At 34.2% G+C, this 20,412-nt stretch overlaps 1 protein-coding gene across 3 annotated transcripts in view; it reads right to left on the bottom strand.

The window, feature by feature from the left end:
- Positions 1-20,412, bottom strand: part of TRPM7 (transient receptor potential cation channel subfamily M member 7) — a 121,971-nt gene that overhangs the window by 64,755 nt on the left and 36,804 nt on the right. For all 3 annotated transcript variants that reach the window (XM_042988877.1, XM_042988878.1, XM_042988879.1), the window contains exons 5-12: positions 17,336-17,549; positions 14,971-15,095; positions 13,141-13,312; positions 11,369-11,543; positions 10,291-10,414; positions 8,857-8,929; positions 6,959-7,059; positions 81-215 (exon numbers count right to left, since the gene is read on the bottom strand). In XM_042988877.1, the coding sequence (XP_042844811.1) occupies positions 81-215; positions 6,959-7,059; positions 8,857-8,929; positions 10,291-10,414; positions 11,369-11,543; positions 13,141-13,312; positions 14,971-15,095; positions 17,336-17,549 (1,119 nt within the window). The remainder of the gene's footprint in view (positions 1-80; positions 216-6,958; positions 7,060-8,856; positions 8,930-10,290; positions 10,415-11,368; positions 11,544-13,140; positions 13,313-14,970; positions 15,096-17,335; positions 17,550-20,412) is intronic.

Below are 20,412 nucleotides of genomic sequence, written 5' to 3'. Positions count from 1 at the left end.
GAATTGGATATGTTTAAGTAAAATGACATTTCCCAAAGATAACAAAGCTTAGTCAACAAAGAATTTTAACACACACTTACTGTGTTGTAAAGTTCTTCCAGTCTAGGAATGGTAAGGAATTTATGCATGCTTACTCCATTTTCAATAAGTAGTTTTACAAATGCAACTCTATCCATTACAAGAGCATCAAGCATAGCTTGTTCCAAGGATCCAACCTAAAATATCAAAATTAGTGAATATATTTCACACATTCTAATTACACAAATAATTCTTAATGCAAGTCCTAGGATTTATACTTATTTGTTCTTGAATAGTTTTGGAACAAACTAAAAAGATGCAAAATAGTAAAAGGCTAGAACTTAAGGTATAAAGGGAATAGAAGAAAAGACCTCTCTATACTAGCATTCCCCAAAGAATACTCCATAAGCACTATTTCTGCAGGAGAGAAGTGTTACATATTGGGGGGGGGGGAGGGGGGAGAAAGAATCCATCATCAAGTAAATTTGGGGGAAAAAAATCTTAGAGCAATGGTTCTCAATGTTTAGGAAAGGTTTTTTGGACAGATCATTTCACTATTTGGGGGCCATTACTAACATCCAAAGTATACCAGATATCATGCACTACGCCAGACAATTTCACTCAGAAAGGACTGTCCGATATCTCACACAACTTTGTTATGCTGTTGGACTTTCATGTGTGAAAATGCAATAATTCTGCTTTACATATAAACACAAAGTATTGTCATAGTTTGTTTTGCAATGAAGTTTCCAAAAATACAACATCATATTAGTTACATAAGATGGTACTTAGTTTTCTTTAGAACTTTAACAGAAATTATTCACCATTAGAGAAAAATTACATCTCCTAATAGCAATATAATTTGTGCCATTTGAGTTTAATGTAAACCATGTACGTCAGCCAGTATTTTTAAGCTGCCCCTTTTAAGTTTTTAGGGACTCTTTATAGACTTCAACAGACTCTGAATCAAATGCTGTTAAATTAGTGGAGACACAAATATAGAAATTTCAAGTATCATTAATAGGGTATTATATTTTATTTAAGAAACAATTTTTAAAAATCATTTATTTTTGAGAGAGAGACAATGTAAGCAGGGGAGGAAGAGAGAGAGAGGGAGACACAGAATCCAAAGCAGACTCCAGGCTCTGAGCTGTCAGCACAGAGTCTGACTTGGGACTCGAACTCACAAACCGAGAGATCATGACCTAAGCCGACGTCAGACACTTAAACAACTCAGCAACCCAGGCGCCTCATAAAGGGTATTTTATTAATAGAACACATTGGGGTGCCTGGGTGGCTCAGTCGGTTGAGCGCCGACTTCGGCTCAGGTCACGATCTCGCGGTCCGTGAGTTCGAGCCCCGCATCGGGCCCCTGTGCTGACAGCTCAGAGCCCGGAGCCTGTTTCAGTTCTGTGTCTCCCTCTCTCTGACCCTCCCCCATTCATGCTCTGTCTCTCTCTGTCTCAAAAATAAATAAACGTTAAAAAAAAAAATATAGAACACTAATATATTTAATATTAATGCATTTAACATTAATATATTTTATATGTATATTAAGATATTTTAAATATCTCATATTATTGCTTCTGTATATTTTTAATATTTTAGTACCATATGATAAAATAAAACTTTGTGGGGAAAATCAGTATCAAAATTATTGGCTGTTTTTTGGGTTTTTTTTTTTAACCTGTTGTTTTTCAATTTATTCTGATACTGTCTGCATAAGTTTACTAGATAAATGTACAACTTCTCTACAGCAGCTTCTATTACCATTTCTCCAATCTGTCCTCTATTTCCATCTCTTAGCAAAGGATCTGGTCACCAAGATCTTCTTAAGGATACTAACTAAATGCACACCTCATACATGATGGGATTTCAACATAGAAGATATGTTTTCTGCAGTTTTTAAGTATATTTATTTATTTTTTGAGAGTAAGTGCACAAGCAAAGGAGGGGGGGAGAGGGGGGGAGAGAGAGAGAATTCCAAGTAGGCTCCAGGCCATCAGCATGGAGCCAAACATGGGGCTTGATCCCATGAACCAAGAGATCATGGCCTGAGTGGAAATCAAGAATAAGATGCTCAACCAACTGAACCACCCAGGTGCCCATGTTTTCTGCAATATTTTTTATCACTCAGCTCTATGTCACAACAAGGGAAATATTTTGACATTGCACTTAAAAATAAGGCCGAACTAATTAATAACACTGTAAAACTTATTCAATTTCTCCTATTAATAGCCACTGATTTATCAAGGCATGCTATTCTTATTTTAGGATTCTTTCTCTTATCACATACAAATAATCCTCATATGTTATTACTTATTCTAACTACTTTTGCTCTAATTCCTATTTGTTCCTCTTCTTTGCTCTTTCCTTGTCCTGTAGTTGTCAATGGGTATTTTTCTGCTCCCCATGGAATTTAAATTACCAACAACATTTCCATATTAGTGTGTACTCACAACTGCAGCATTTTACACGGATTCTACATAAAATAAGTGCAAGCATATAATTATTTATTATGCTATTTATGTTTCCATTCTTAAGTATCGTCACATTGAAATACCTATTTTTATTATAAATGACTTTCGTTTGTCTTTATCACAATATGGCATTATATTGTTTTTTTTCTTTAACATTTATTTATTTTGAGAAAGAGAGCACAAGCAAGGGAGGGGCAGACGGAAGAAGAGAGAGAATCCCAAGTAGGCTCTGCAATGCCAGCTCAGAGCCCAACACAGAGCTCAATCTCATGAACCGTGAGATCATGACCTGAGCCAAAACCAAGAGTTGGATGGTTAAATGACTAAGCCACCCAGGCTCCCCAATATATTTTTATTTGTATACTAAGTACTTGATAAAATTTTATTTTCATGTAATAAAAAGGGCATAATGAAACTTATGTTTTAAAAAAGAAGTGTTCTATCTGAATTGAGTTTATAACCACTGCCCAAAACAACAATAAAGCCTTACGAAATTTTCACATCTGAAGAAAAAAAGGTTTAAAGAAAAAGTATTTGCTTTGTTCCGCATTTCTTCATACACTCCATGCATAACTCTTAACAACAAAGAGGAAAAACTGAAAAAATAGTGCTGCAAACTCTAGTATAAAGTAAAGCACAAAATCAAATAGGTAACATTGTGTTTAATAAATCCATGAGATAAACCATATATACACAGAAGATGACGGCTTTTTCCAAGTCTTTACACTTGAGATAAAAAAATTCAATGAAGCTATTCAAGGGACTAAAAGGTTGGTTTACTGTTAAAGAGTTTTACTACAGCTGATCAACATTAATTTCTTCCTCTGAAGTCCTGTAAGAATGGAAGTGACTAAATACTTTTTTATTATTTATAGGAAATACATCTCCATGGTTTAAAAAAAACGATCAAATACCAAAAATGGCTTAAAATGAAACTTTCTCTCTTCTGCCCATCTTTATACAAACATATCTCATAGTAACAGTTTCCAGAAAGGTTCTATGACTACACAGTGCATGCAGATATGCCTGAATGTGTGTACATCCAAAAACAGAATTTGCTACAAAGAAGCTCATGCTGTGCATACTTTTCTCCACTTTGCTGTTTACGTTTCATAGAAAAGATTTAGCTCATCCTCTGTAAAGGCTGGATAAAAATTCAATGTGGGGATGAACATTCAATTTGCCAAATTTCCTATTGATTCAGACATATAACAAAAATTTATCAAGCATTTACTATGTGCCAGGCTGTGAATATAGGAGGTGAACAAAAATAGTCTTTCTTCTATAAAATTTACTATCCAGGAGTAGAGAGAGAAATAAATAGCTAAGATATATAAATGATTTCTCACATAGTGATAAATACTAAAGAAAAAAAATGGCAGAGAAGAACACAGAAAATGCTGTCATAGGGGACTTCTATTAAAATAGGGTAGACAATAAAAAGCCTACTTGAGGAGATGTTTGGTTAGAAACTAGAAAAAGAGGGGTGCCTGGCTAGCTCAACCGGGGGAGGATGCAACTCTTAATCTTGGGGCTGTGAGTTTGAGCCACATTGGGTGTAGAAATTACTTAATAAAACTTTAAAAAAAAAAAAAATGGGAAACCAGAAAAAGAAAACGAAGCAAGTCTAGGCAGGCATATAAGGGAATAGGATTCCAGACCAAAAAAACCCCACAAGTACAAAGACAGGAATATTATTGGTATGTTTTAAAAACAGTAAGAAGGCCAATATGGTTACATAAAAGAGTGCAAAGGGAATAGTGGTAACATGTAAAGTAAGAGAGGCAGTAATGGCGCAAATGATGTGAAACCCTATAAGCCATCATAAGGGCTCTGGACTGTGCTCTGCATAAATGTGATGTGATCCATCTTCTGTGTAATAGGAGAGGAAGAATGAGAGTAAGGAAACAAACAGGATGCTACTAAAACAATAAAGAAGAAGGGTGACAGTAGATTGAACCACGATGATAAAAAAATTGCATATTTTAAAGTAAATATGAAAACATTTACAAATGTTATTGAACTGGAATATATGAAAAAGAGAAAAGTAAGAAATGACACTAAGGCTTATCTCAAAAACTGGGAAAAGGTTGTTGCCGTTTGGTTAAGATGAGAAAGACCACTGAAGGAACTAGTCTAAACATCTGATATAACACTATATTGAATTATCTTGTACATATAGGAATATTTCTTTTTTTTCCTTTCTTTTTTAATCTTTTGACCCCCTTCACCCATTTTGTCCCACTTCCCCACCCCCTCACCTCTAGCAACCACCAATCTGTTTATATATTCCACATATAAAAGAGACCATATGGTATTTATATTTCACCTAGCATAATGATCTCAAGATCCATCTATGTTGCTGCAAATGGCAAGATTTCATTCTTTCTTATGGCTGAATAATATTCCATGTATTCCATACAATTACCTTATCCATTCATCCATCAAGCCAGGAAACAATGAACAAAATGGCAATTAGTACATACCTATAATAATTACTTTAAATGTAAATGGACTAAATGCTCCAATCAAAATGCACACAGTGGTTGAATGGATTTAAAAAACAAGACTCATCATCTCTATGATGTCTACAAGAGACTGACTTTAGATGTAAAGTCATACACTAAAAGCGAAGAAACAGAATTAAGATATTCCATGCAAATGGAAACCAAAAGACAGAATAGGTATACTTATCTCAGACAAAACAGATTTTAAAACAAAGACTGTAATAAAAGATAAAAAGGAAGGGGTCAATCCACAAAAAGATATAACATTTGTAAATATTTATACATCCAACATAGGAGAACCTAAATATGTAACACAATTATTACAGACACAAGGGATTAAGAGACATCAATAATGATAGGATACTTTAATACACCCCCCATTATATCAATGGACAGATCATCCAGACAGAAAATCAATAAAAAAAAATTGGCTTTCGAGGCGCCTGAGTGGCTTGGTTGAGCGTTCAACTTCGGCTCAGGCCATGATCTCATGGTTCATGGGTTCAAGCCCCACGTTGGGCTTTGTGCTGACAGCTCAGAGCCTGGAGCCTGCTTCAGATTCTGTGTCTCCCTCCTCTCTCTGCCCCTCCCCTGCTTATGCTCTGTCTCTCTCTGCCTCTCTCTCTCGAAAATAAATAAATGTTAAAAAAAATTTAAAAAAAAATAAAAAATTGGCCTTCAATGGACTTAATAGATATATACAGAACATCCTATCCAAAAGCAACAGAACACACATGTCAAGTGTATATGGAACATTTTCCAGGATCGATAATATGGCAGGCCATAAAACAAGTTTTGATAAAATTATGAGGACTGATAATCATCAAGCATCTTTTCCAACCACAATGGTATTAACTAGAAATTAATTACATGAAAAAAATTGGGAAATTCACAAATATGTGACGATTAAACAACATGCTACTGAACAATGAATGAGTCAAAGAAGAAACAAAAAAAATCTTGAGACAAATAAAATTGGAAATACAATAAACCATCATTTGTAGAATGCAACAAAAGCAGTTCTAAGAGGAAAGCTGATAGCAATAGATGCCTACCTCAAAAACTTCTAAAAGTCTCAAACTTAACTTTATACCTCAAGGAATTAGAAAAAGAATAAACAAAACCCAAAGTTAATAGCAGGAAGGAAGTAACAAAGATTAGAATAGAAATAATGAAACATAAACTAAAATGACAATAGAGAAGGTCAATGAAATCAATGAAACCTAAGAGCTAGTTGTTTGAAAAGATAAACAAAAAGCTGAGAAATCTTTGGCTGCACCCATCAAAAAAAAAAAAAAAAAAAAAAAAGGACTCAAAATCAGAAAATAGGTGATGCTACAACTGATACCAGAGAAATAGAAATGATTTTAAAAGACTACTATGAACAATTACACACTAAAAAATTGGACAACCTAGAAGAAATGGGAAAACTCAATCTACTAAGGCTAAATGATGATGAAATGGAAAATATGAACAGACCAATTACAAGTAAGGAGATTGAATCAGTAATCAAAAACCTACCAAAAAACAGAAGAGCAGGACCAGACAGCTTTCTGGTGAATTCTACCAACAATCAAATCCTTCTTAATCTCTTCCAAAAAAATAAGGAGTGAATTCTTCCAAACTCATTTTATGAGGCTAGCATTATCCTGACAACACAAGAAAATTACAGGCCAATATCCCTAATAAACAAAGATGTATAATAGGGCACCATATCTAAGATTTCTTTCAGTTCTAGGATTTTTAGTGATGTATACCCTATAACAAAGGTTTTATCATGAGCAAAACAGAACTTAGGAAATCCTAAATGGATCTGCATGTCGTAGAAATGTTTAGCTAAACCAATCTTGCATTTTTGGCAGACAGGTAAAATGTCAATTCAGATCACATTTCCAGCAAATACTTTGTTATTATGCAGTTTAAGTGAATTACATTGTGTATATATTTACATACCAGCCACTGCTGTCCATAAACAAACACATGATTTTTGGCAATGTCAACTCTATCCCATGCCAGTGTAAGGATAAGCTGGTCAAATGCTGATGCATTAGTGCCTAATTGAATAAAGAAAACAGTTAATAAGTTCAATTAATTAATCTCCATTAAAATGTGAACACTTATGAACCTTTCCCATTTCCTTTTAATTAACTTACACAGTTCATGTCAGCCACTGCTCAGAGGTAGCCGGTCTCAGAGAGATAAGGTTACCCCAGGGCTTAGGACTTTTATTTTCCAACTATAGAAAACACACAGCCTCATTTACTGCAAACACTTCAGAATGCAATAGGAATAAAACAAAAATTACCTGTTTCTATCACAAAGATAGTACTATGTTAGAATTATGAAAAATATCCTTACAGGTGCTTTCCTGTACGTATATAAATTCATACATATACTTTTAATTGTTCATGCAAAAGTACATCCTACGGTACAAAGTATTCAGTAGCCTACTTTATGTGTCTTAATATCATACCCTTAGTTCCTTATAATAGTACATACAGATTAACCTCATATACACATTAACAATACTTTTTAAAGGTGAGCTAAACTTGATTCAACAATCACACTAGTGGGCATTCAGGTTATTTTGAATTTTTTGGTGAATATATTTTTAGGTACATGTTTGTTTAAATAGGATGACTGTAGAAGCCAAAATGCTGGGAAGAAGAATACATACTTTCAAACTTTTAATATACTGCCAAAATATGTCCCAAAAAGGTTATAAGAACCTTTCAATGGTATAAGAATACCCAGTAGGAGTAAAATGCTTCTTTTATTAATATTTACTTTAATTATAATATTGACCATCTTTCCACATTTTTCCCAAGCATTTGTATTATTCTGCTAACATTTTTACTTAAATTCAGACTCCTTTTCCCATGAGGTATTCATCACCTTACTATTAATTTATAACAACTCTTTGTGGTCTCTCCACAATCCTATTCCTTAATTTCCTCATCTATAAAATGAAGAAATAATAGGAAATCTGTCTCTTAGGGTTGTTATAAGATTAAATGATAAAGAACGTAAACCACTAAAACACAATGGCTAGCATAAAGAAAATTATATGACAAATATTGAGTTCTCTTTTTATTTTTTATATGTAGACAATCCCATTTATTGATTTTTCCCTTTACAGTTTCTGAATTTCCTACTACTTATTATGTCTTTTTCCCAAGATGTAAATAGGTTATATTTTATTACAGTATTTTTCAAATGTTTAATCTATTGGCAATTTATTATGGTCTAATGTTTGGGAAATTCTTGTGAATGCTTAGTGCTCTTTTACTCTGCTCTGGCCACTTCACTGCATACCTGTGACTTTCAAGTACCCACCCAGATGAGACACAGTTTTAGCTTCTAATTTTTAGGAAGATTTTTCACCGTAATTCTGTTTGTTTTATGAGTTGGATGTCTTTGGCAAGATATGTGAGAGGACAACAGTTCAATGTGATGTGTATTAACTCTTTAGTCCTCAAATATACCACTAGTTTTCTTTCCAAACTTCCTTTCAGAATGAAAACAGCATGTTTAAGAACATACTAATTTCTATCAACCAATACCTTATTACCTTTAAACATATATTTTTCAGTCAATTAAAAATGTGACACATTCTTAACAGGATAATTAAATGGGTCTGGTGGCATACACCTTTCTAAAAATTAAAAAATTTTAAAAATTTCTGCAAGACAAAAACAAAAGCTCATTTGCTGACAAACAAAGCTAGCACTATTACCTTCCACAAAGAATAATTACTAAAAAATTCCCCCAAATTCAGCCAAATTAAAAGTCCTACCTTATATAAATAGGCTATGAATAAGATCTTACAAATAAAAAAATCTAAATCTTACCTTTCAGTAATGCAGTAAGTATTGCTACATCTATATCCTGATGTTCATCCGATCCAATATGGAAAACCGTGATCTATTTAAAGATCAATTCATAATATTATGCCTTTATATTTTCAAAGCTAAGGCATAAGGTATACAAAACAGAAACTAATTTCAAACCACATAGGAGATACAGTTTTTTGGGGTTTTGGTCAGAAATTAACTTCATTTCAACAAAAGACCCCCACAAAATTAAAAAATTTTCTCATCTACCAAATAAAAATGGCAAATATACTCAAAATGTTTAGTTTAATATTATATTCACTTTCTGACCTATTTTAGGTCCTTTACTACAATAAGCAACTTATGGCCTGAGAATATAGATTACGTATCTGAGTAAATCTTGACATTATTTCTACAGAATGAACATTTAATTCAAGTAATATATATGTGTGTTCTTGAATGAGAAATGTTTTATTTATTCAATTTTTAATTTTTTTTTTAATGTTTATTTATCTTCAAGAGAGAGGGAGACATAGAGCTCAAGCAGGGAAGGGGCAGAGAGAGAGGGAGACACAGAATCTGAAGCAGGCTCCAGGCTCCGAGCTGTGAGCACAGAGCCCAACGTGGGGCTTGAACTCACGAACTGCGAGATCATGACCTGAGCTGAAGTCAGACGCTCAACTGACTGAGCCACTCAGGTGCCCCGATAAATGTCTTATTTAATCCTTGTACTGGAAATGTCTCTGAATTATCTGAAGTGAAACACCACTTGAGAGATTTTTATTTAATAACATTTTTCATAAAGTAAAAGATTATTATAATCCCATATAATTTTTTCCTTTCAACTAACTTTATTGTGTATAAAAATGAAATACACGAAACGAAACAGATCAAACCATGTTATCATCTACCTATTATAGTTGTTAAAAATTTTATCTCTGAAAACTTAAGCCCATGTTTAGATGAATGAAATTAAGCAACACTGATCTTTAATTTGAGCACTGAGTCAGAGTAAAATAAAATGTTTTCTAAATATTTTTTTTTAAGACTTTTTTTTCAGTAATCTCTAGACCCAATATGGGATCAAATTTACAACCCTCAGATCAAGAGTTGCATGCTCTACCGACCAAGCCAACCAAGAGCTCCTACAGATATATTTTGGAGAAACCATTAACAACTCTTGACAGTTCTTGCTTGATTCTAGATATAATCTGTGGAGGTCTAGTTACTAAACTTTTCCCAAAACAGAAATGCAAATGTATGTCTCAATACCATACAGAAACCATAGTCCTTCTATGATATCCCTCCATTTGAACAAAATAATAAATGACATCTTTGCATGGTTAAAAAATATTTTAAAATTTTAAATCCAAATTTAAAACAAAAGTATTTCACCAATTTATAATGTATTTTGAATGACATAAAGAGGGTTATTCTGCAAAATCTACTTACAAGCTCCTTTCTTTTCATGCATTCCATCAGTGTTTGAAATAAATGAACTGCTTCACTTTGGCCAAAGTTAAATGTTTTTTTGATCGTTGAAATAATATCAGGCTCTGCTGCATCAGGAAGATTGCTGGAGTGAAAGGAAACATAACTTAATTCACTGATTTCAATTTCTATTATTTGTAGAATCTAATATGAAGTATAGATGAATCTATGTTAAGACCTTTAACATACTGTATTAATATTAAGTACTTCACCCTGAGTGAAATATCCTCCTTCATGAGACTCCCAACTGCAAGCCATATGGGGGGAAAAACGGGAGTTATTTTTCTCTTTGTATTATTTCTTAATTGTTTTACAAGGCATGTGTTGCTATAACAGTACTCACATTTATAAGATACTGTATAAAGATAATTATAAGACATTATTATGTATTAAGCAATACTTTGCCAAGATATCTTAAACACGACCACATTCACATTTTCTCATTATATGGCTCAAAAATATAATGACATAAAACATTATAAAATACAAAAATGAAAATTCATAGTGAAAGTCTCCCACTATCTTCCATCTGCCCAGTTCCATCTCAACTGCTTTCCTCTTTCCATGTATATACTTTGGTAATCTTCCAAAATCTAGTACGGATACCAACCTTTCTCAGCCACAAACTGTTATGTAGATATACCATAATTTGTTTATCTAGTCCTCTTGATACACATTCTATTTTGTTCCAATCTTTTACTTTTACAAAAAACATTGTAATGAGTAACTTTTTATAATCTTGTGTATATCACACATGTAAAAGTACACGTATACCAACAATTCCTAGAAATGGAACAAAGGGGTCAAAAGATACATGCCTCTGTATGTTTGATAGATCTTACAAAATTGTCCTCTATGAAGACTGTTATATTTTAATTCATTCCCATAATGTATAAGACAAGCTATTTCCTCAAACCTTAAAGGTATTATTAAACTTTAAATTTTCATGTTCATAAAATACTGAAATTAATCCAATATTCTAAAAACCATAAGTCTCTTTACATAGTTATTAAAATCTTTTTTGCAATCACATACTTACCCTCCTTCTTCTGTTTGTTTATGAATATAAGCCAGTAGATCTGCAGCTCTGCCTGTTCCTTCACAAACAACGACTGGAACAGGAGGGCTTTCCTGAAGGTATTCTAAAACTGTGAGGATGACATTTGGTCCACCCTCAAATATAAGTGCCACCACAGGGACACCTTGTCCAATTCCTTAACAAAGTAAAAGATTGCAAGATATCAGGCAAAACATAGAGCAATTTAATCTTATTTTTTTACTTAATCAAAACCAAAATAAAAATAAGCCAAAATATAATTTCTTATATGACTGTGCTGACTTCACTTTATGTATTCAACATGATACCAAATCTTGCATAAGTTAAACACCGAATACATTACTTTTTCATTAAATTAAAATCTGTTCTAAATGACAAAATTAGAAATACAATACTTCTATGATTAGGCATGCACTAGAATTTAGATTCACTGAAAAGTAAAATTTATTTTGTATATTTCACTAATTGGAACTCTTGACAAATAATTTATAACACCAATTTGTTTTTCTTTTTAAGATTTTTAAAATTTTTAAGTAATCTCTACACACAACATGGGGCCTGACCTCACAACCCTGAGATCAAGAGTTGCATGCCCCACCCACTGGGCCAGCCAAGACACCCCTAGTTTGCTTTCTAATACTGTGGGAGTTGAACTTCTAATGTATATTTGTTTTTATTCGTTTTTAAAATGTGTATTTCTGATTTCAAATGCAATGAGACATTAACATAAAAATTAATGAGTCAGGACTACCTAAATGTAACTGATAAAAAAAAAAATCCAAGACCTCTACAAGAGTAACAGAAAAGATTTAGTGAAGAATACCAATTTTTGTTTTTACAATCACTTGCAGTGAAAGAATCCCAATACACATAAATGTAGGATTCTAAAACATTCCTGAATTTTAGGAGAGGATATGACTCCAACATAATTTGAATGCACCCTTCTATAATTTTGTATTTCTATTTCACTTTATCACAAAGCCCACCTTCTTGGTGTCTTAGGACTATAAAATTTCTTCTTTTTGAACGAGAAATCTAGAAGTTGAATCAGAAAGTATGACCATGGTTGGAAAGGCAGACCAGTGTCAAGAATATCAATTTTTAAGACACAGCTACCAAAGAGTGATACCTATTCATGTTATAAACTTTAAACAAGATGATTCTTACTTTGCAATAAAGTATCTTTTTTTCCTTTTTTCCTCTTCAATCTTGAATTTCAAGTCATGTATTAGAATACATCACACATTAAGAATATTTCTGAATTCCTTGGGCTGCAAGGGGATTACAACAGCAACAGAGCTTCCAATGAACCTTTGTGGCTTTGGCCACAATATGTGAATACCCTATTTGGGCTCAGACTTCCTATTTGGCCTAAGATCAGTCCTTTTTTTTTTTTTATTTTTTTTCAATCTTTACTTATTTTTGAGAGAGAGAGAGACGGAGAAGGAGTGTGAGCAGGGGAGGAATAGAGAGAGAGGGAGACACTCAATCTGAAGCAGGCTCCAGGCTCCAAGCTGTCAGCACAAAGCCCAAAGCAGGGCTCAAACTCATGAACCATGAGATCATGATCTGAGCCAAAGTCAGACGCTTAACTGACTGAGCCACCCAGTCGCCCCTAATGATCAGTCATTTTGGTTGTTCTGTATGTTGTCTTGCTACAAAAGGAAATAAACCCTCCGAAGAACCTTTTTAGAATCTTTTTAGAATCTAGCCTAGAATGATCTCAACAATAACAAACTTATAAATTCCCTTACTAGCATGAATTCTTTGCTGATTAATAGTTTTTTCAAGTTCTCTTCTCAGTCTGACTTCTGCCCCATACTTTCCAACAGTGCCATCATCCACCAATATGAAATGGGAATGTAGATTATTCAGAACATTCAATTTGCTCAGAGGGTTCAACAATGTTTGATAAGGAGCAACCACCTAAACAACAGCAAACATGAGTTAGTGGGCAGGATTAATTATAATATAAAGAAAAAATAACTTTGAAATAACCTATAAAGGCAAGTAAGAGGTAAAATTCTATTTACAATATAGTAACAAATAGAAAATGTCAAAAAAAAAAAAAAGGTGTCAAAAAGCACAAGCTTTTCTTTTTTAGGTTCATGGTTTTTTTTTCTCCCAACACTTTTTTTTCCAAATTTTTATTTAAATTCTACTTAGTTAACATACAGTGCAATACTGGTTTCAGGAGTAGAATTCAGTGATTCATCAATTACATACAACACCCAGTGAAAAAGTACAAGCTTTTAACCAACTGAAAATTAATCAACAATGGGCTGAACCATACAACTGTATTTCATCTCATTTCAGAATATGTATTATTTTTTAAAAGTTTATTTATTTATTTATTTATTTTGAGGGGAGAGGAGAGACAGAGAAAGGGAGAGAGAGAATCCCAAGTAGGCTCCAGGCTGTCAGCACAGAGCCCAACGTGGGACTACATCCCATGAACCTTGAGATCACGACCTGAGCCAAAACCAAGAATCAGACGCTTAACCAACTAAGCCACCCAGACGCCCCTAGAATATATACTATTTTATTATTACATGCAAAGGAAACCGAAAATAAATAAGTAGTGTGAATAAACTGTTAGGTTATTAGTGAATAAAGAGCAATATACAAAGGACACTGAATTAGAGCAATCAAATGTTATATTGCTATTTTTCTAGCCCTAAGTAGAATCTTTAAATTTGATAATAGAAATATAATCACACTTGAAAGTGACCATTATAATTCAGTAATTCTTTTTTAGTAGTCTCTTGACAAATATTTATAACCAATTCACATGTCCTTAACCTATTCAAATAAAACACTAGCAACTGATTACTACTCTTAGTGACAATAAAATTAATTCTTAATGTCATTAAAAATTTAATTTCAAAGACTGGCGTGATTTGGAAGAGGTGTGAAATAGCTATACAAAACAGAAACCGAAACATACTAATAATATAATACAGGGCACCTGGGTGGCCCAGTCATTTAAGCATCTGACTTCAGTTCAGGTCATGATCTCATGGTTCGTGGGTTCGAGCCCCACTGTCAGGCTTTGTGCTGACAGCTCGGAGCCTGGAGCCTGCTTCAGATTCTGTGTCTCCCTCTCTCTCTCCCCTCCCCAACTCAAACTCTGTCTCTCAAAAAAATAAGTAGTAAACATTAAAAAAATTTTTTTAAATAATATAATGCCAATTACTTATATCTATGAATGCATTTTTGAAAGGATAGTAAGAAAACCTCAAGAAATTAACTTAAAAAACAATTTTTTTAATGTTTATTTTTGAGGGGGGGGAAGGGGCAAAGAGAGAGGGAGAGAGGGAGAATGTGAAGCAGGCTCTAGGTTCTGAGCTGTCAGCACAGAGCCCAATGTGGGGCTTGAACCCATGAGCCATGAGATCATGACCTAAGCCGAAGTCAGATGCTTAACTGACTGAGCCACCCAGGCACCCCAAGAAAATACTTTTTAAACATAATTTGAAAAGTATAGTATGATCATGAATAGTTTAAGTTGACTTGCACTATTCTTACTCTAGTTTTGTTTATACAGAAGTTCAAACATAATAAGTTTTTAAAATCATTCTTACATCTCTCCCAACAAGATCATTTCTGTTTTCAATCACTCCCCATGGAGCTATTCCAATAGTGCAAATCTTTCGAGATGATCTGGAAGCATGTTCTTTGAGGGCATCACCAACATGTTTTGCCACACCTGTTTATACAAAATTTATTTCACTTTATTTGAAAGTAGTTATTGTTTTCAGAATAATCCTGTGCTCAATCTATGACACTATAATTGGTGATATTTTTCTTTATACAAAGATAAAAAGCAACGAGGTCCAAAAGACAAACTGATGAAAGAAAACACAAGGACCAAAAAGAAAACAAACAAAAGAATCCCACAATGTCAAATCACTACAACTGCCTGAAACACACGTAAAAATAACTTTTACCATGTTGTTAGGCCTAGTCCTCTCTTAGATTCCTCATGTAAGTAACTGTAGTTTGTTATTGTTCTACACATCATCTAAAAAAAAATGAAGAGTATGGCTCAGGACCATAAGCAACACACACACACACACACACACACACACACACACACACACACCAAGCAACTACAAAAGTTGTCCAACTGAATCAAAAATAAGGAAAAAAGTAGAAAAGATAATTCAAAAGAGCATATAACTCCTCATTATCACTTGTTATTGGCTGAACTGGATCTTTCCCAAAATTCTTATGTTGAAATCCTAATCCCAGCACCTCAGAATGTGACTGTATTTGGAGACAGGTCCTTTAAAGAGACTATACACTGTAAATGAGGCCCTAACCCAATCTGTCTGGTGTCCTTTTATGGAAAGGAAATTTTGGACCCAGAAAGAGATACCAGGAATGCACATGCACAGAGAAGAGGAAACAGTGAGAAAGTGACCATCTACAAGCCAAGGAGAGAGGCCTCGGGAGGAGCCAAACCTGCTAACAACTTGATCTTGGGACCTCCAAAACTGTGAGAAAATTTATTTTGCTTAAGCCACCCAGCCTGTGGTATTTTGTTACGGAAGCCCTAGAAAACCAATGCATCACTCAATTTGATTTTTAGAATGCATTAGATCTCCTTCCTCATCTGGATTATGGAAATAGCCTCTTCACTGGTCTTCCAACTGCTGCATTGCCTGTGCATAGTCTATTTTCAAAACATCATCCAAATGATCTTTGTTCCTGTCAACTCTCTGCTTAAACCTTCCCTTCTTACTCAGAGTAAATGTGAAAGTGCTTGCTTGTAATGGCCTATAAGGTTTTATATAATGATGTGCCTTTGCCCCTGCTATTCACCACTCTACCCCAACTCACCCCATCCCATCACCCACCATACCCCCATACCTTTCCAACCTCATCATCTAGCCTTCCTTATTTATTCTACTTACCTACACTGTACCCTTCTTACCATTCTTCCAACAAACTAGCAGTTTCTTTTCTTTTAAATACTCTGTCCCACACTATTCTTATCTTGCTCCCTCATTTCCTTCAATTTCTACTCAGATGTCACTTTATTAATGAAGCCCCCTCCACCATCCTTCACCATCCTTCCTCTATTATTTTCATATGTCTCCATAGCACTTATCATCTAACATGTAATAACATATTTAGTTATCTGTTTGTTATCTGCATCTCCCCTGCTAAAATATAAGCTCCACAAAGGTAAATATTTTCTTTGCTTTGTGGAATGGTAGATCTTTAGCATCCAGAAGAATGCCTGACATACAATGAGATTCAAAATCCAGCTGTTGATAATGAATTAAATGTCTGCAAACAGTAATAATTATATTTTACTTTGGACACTAAAGTTAATCTGCCATTTTTAGATCTAACTTATATATGTGGTAAAGAAGACTTGGAATGAAAAATTATAGTATATTAAAAATTAATTTTGAAAGCTACTTCTTACCACTGCCTAGGCAATGGACTGCCATCCTGGGTTCATTTTACCAGCAGTCAGAGAGTGACAGGAGTAACACTTGGCTCTATAGTAGGGGTCAACAACCTTTTTCTGGTAAAAGGTCAAATAATAAACATTTTAGGGTTTGCAAGGTAAACAGTCTCTGTCACATCTATTCACCTCTGTTGTTGTAGCGCAAATGTAACTATAGATAATTCAAAAACAAATGAGTGTAGCTGTGCTCCAATAAATCTTTATTTACAAAAACAATGAGTGGGTTGGATTTGGTGCCTGGGACCATAGTTTGTTAATACCTGCTCTACAGTTATTATTTTTGAGACTAAATGAAAATCAAATACTTCTACAATTACCATTTATACTTAGGAACTATATAAATTATTTAACAGAAAAAAATGAATATACTCATATTTGGTGTTGACTATTATTTAAAATATCTAATTAATATTATGAAACATTTATAAACACACTAAATAAAATTGGTATAATCATCACATTACCTGTATTTACTCCTCCAGTTAAAATCCAGGCTCCGGTTGTAACTGCAGCTTTAATAAGACCCTTTCCAAGCAGCTGCTTGATTCGTGGATGAAGCTCAAATTTCTGCATGCCTCCATGCACAGAGATAACAAGTTTGGGTAATTCCATTTGCCATTCTTTAAGCAGAAGTTGTAGAATGACTTCAGGTTTGGTGTCATATGATAGTCTCACATACTAAAAAGATTTTTAAAAGGACAAAATAACTGAATATGTTCATAGGTTTCATAATTCAACATTATACAACTTAAAAAAATGTTATTTAGATCAGATTATTATTAAATAGATTTGACATGTTGCTTTTAATGTACTTAACATTCCTAGGAATAAACAATAACAAATGATTTTAAAGTTGGAAAATCATTCTGTAAGAGCTATAGAAGCAGTGGTACTCAAATTTTTAACCTTTAAAACATAAATATTTTCCTCTTTCTGTTTATATAAACTCAATTACTCTTTATCTATGCACAGTATTTAATGGTTTGGTGTAACTATGAGTATGCAGTAGTGGGAACTGCTAAGGCTAGCTACAGTGATGATAAAAGGGAAAAAGAGAAAAGAATAATGAAAAAAAATGGAAGCTTCTACAACTCTTGCTATAAACAGAGGCAAATACTGTGTTTTTAACTTTGAAAATTATGCCAATGATCCAGTCTATTTATAACAGAATTTTGAATATGCAGTAAAATAACAAAAATATTTTTTTACTCAATATTTCAAGGTGTTCAAATGGATTCACAAGTTTAATTTTTGAAAAATTCTATAGAAAATAAGCTGTCCCATCTGTGGTATAATTTACTCTTGTTTGAAAGGTTAAGAAAATTATCTTTGTCTTAAGTGACATCACAAAACTTACTTGCTATGACCACTCTAATTCATTTTCTCTAATGTGTTTGTATGATTTACTGCATAAGAAATCTGAAATATTCATATGTTGGAAGAAAAACATTAAAAAAAAGGTTTTTTAAAAATGTTTATTTATTTTTGAGAGAGAAAGAGAAACAGTGCAAGCAGAAGAGGGGCAGAAAGTAAGGGAGACACAGAATCCCAAGTAGGCTCCAGGCTCCGAGCTGTCAGCAGAGGGCCTGACACAGGGCTCAAATTCACGGACCACAAAATCATGACCTGAGCCCAAGCTAGACACATAACCAACTGAGCCACCCAAGCACCCCAGAAGAAAAACATTTTTAATCATCTCTAAGAAAGGTTCCTTGCAAAACAATATACTGCCCACTGCTTTACAGAGCTCAAATACCAATGAAAAATATTCTAAAATATCAAAATCCAAAATATCAGAATTCTACAAAAATGAGAAGACTCTAGAGAATGCAATGAGATTTGTTCTATACGAGGTCTTCCCACATTAGTTTTAAGTCATTATTATATTTGGGTACATAAAATAGTGTTTAGAAAACAAATTAAAAAAAAGATTATTTAAGGAATAAATAAGGAATTCCACTTTGGACAATGGTAGACTAGACTGTCTTGAATTAACTCTGCCCCTAGGAACAGAGAAGCTAGAAAATAAATAACACTTTTTTTAAGTTTATTTATTTAGGGAGAGAAAGCGCAAGTAGGGGAGGGGCAGAGAGAGTGAAAATCCCAAGCAGACTCTGCACCATCAGCACAGAGTCTGAGAAAGGGCTTGAACTCATGACTTGCAAGATCATGACCTGAGCCAAAGTCTGCACTTAAATGACTGAGCCAGGAGCGCCTGGGTGCCTCAGTCGGTTGAGTGTCCGACTTCAGCTCAGGTCACGATCTCACAGTTGATGAGCTCGAGATCCGCATCGGGCTCTGTGCTGACAGCTCAGAGCCCAGAGCCTGCTTCAGATTCTGTGTCTCCCTCTCTCTCCACCTCTCCCCAGCTCATGCTCTGTCTCTCTCTCTCTCAAAAATAAAGATAAACATTAAAAAAAATTAAAAAAAAAAATGACTGAGCCACCCAGGCATCCCATAAATAACAGGTCTGAAAGCATCAGAAAGCTACCAAGGCCATGAAAAACTGGGATCCAGATCCGAAAGAATAGGAAAACTTGGAGAGATGAATCCACCTTTAGCACTGCTTTTCCCAGCAAGGCAGGGAGTTAGAACAAAGAACAACCTGAAGGGTGAAATGTTGGTGAATCTAAACAAATAATAATTATGTTTGGGGGTTTAAAATTATGCCAACAAAAGCACATAAGTCATGAGAGAAATAAATGCAGTTAAAAAGTATTCTGAAGGTTCTTGCACTGTCCAAAAAGTAGTAAAAGGACTAACTTACAATAAATTAAAATGCATTTTGTAGTGTTTACTATAAGATTAATCTATACAAAGGGGCACCTGAGTGGCTCAGTTGGTTAAGCACCCAACTCTTGATTTTGGCTGAGGTCATGATCTCACAATTCATGAGTTCAAGCCCCGCACTGGAGCTGTCAGCACAGAGCCTCCTTGGGATTCTCTCTCTCCCTCTCTCTCTCTCTCTGCCTTACCCCTGCCTGCTCATTCTCTCCCTCTCTCTCAAAACAAACAAACAACCAAACAAACATATAAAAGATTTAATCTACAGAAAAACAATGTATCAATAACATGCTAATAAAGAAGGAAATAATAAAAAAAATACTTAATCCAAAGCATATAAGAAAGAAAAGGGAATAAAGAAAAAGTGCAACAGTAAACTACATTTAAAAATTATGTGCTTCTTAAAAAGAAACCTCTTGGGGCGCCTGGGTGGCTCAGTCGGTTAAGCGTCCGACTTAGGCTCAGGTCATGATCTCACGGTCCGGGAGTTCGAGCCTCGCGTCGGGCTCTGTGCTGACAGCTCAGAGCCTGGAACCTGTTTCAGATTCTGTGTCTCCCTCTCTCTCTGGCCCTCCCCCGCTCATGCTCCGTCTCTCTCTGTCTCAAAAATAAATAAACGTCAAAAAAAAAAAAAAAAAAAAGAAACCTCTTAAACATAAGGAAAGGTTAAAAGTAAAAGGGAAGAAAAAAAAAAAAACTTAGCTATGCTGATTTAAGAAAAACCAGACACTGGAGGCACCTGGATGCCCCAGGTGAT

This window comes from Panthera tigris, chromosome B3, assembly GCF_018350195.1.
Source record: "Panthera tigris isolate Pti1 chromosome B3, P.tigris_Pti1_mat1.1, whole genome shotgun sequence".
NCBI classification, from domain to species: domain Eukaryota; kingdom Metazoa; phylum Chordata; class Mammalia; order Carnivora; family Felidae; genus Panthera; species Panthera tigris.
This window is presented reverse-complemented; position numbering and strand designations above follow the sequence as displayed.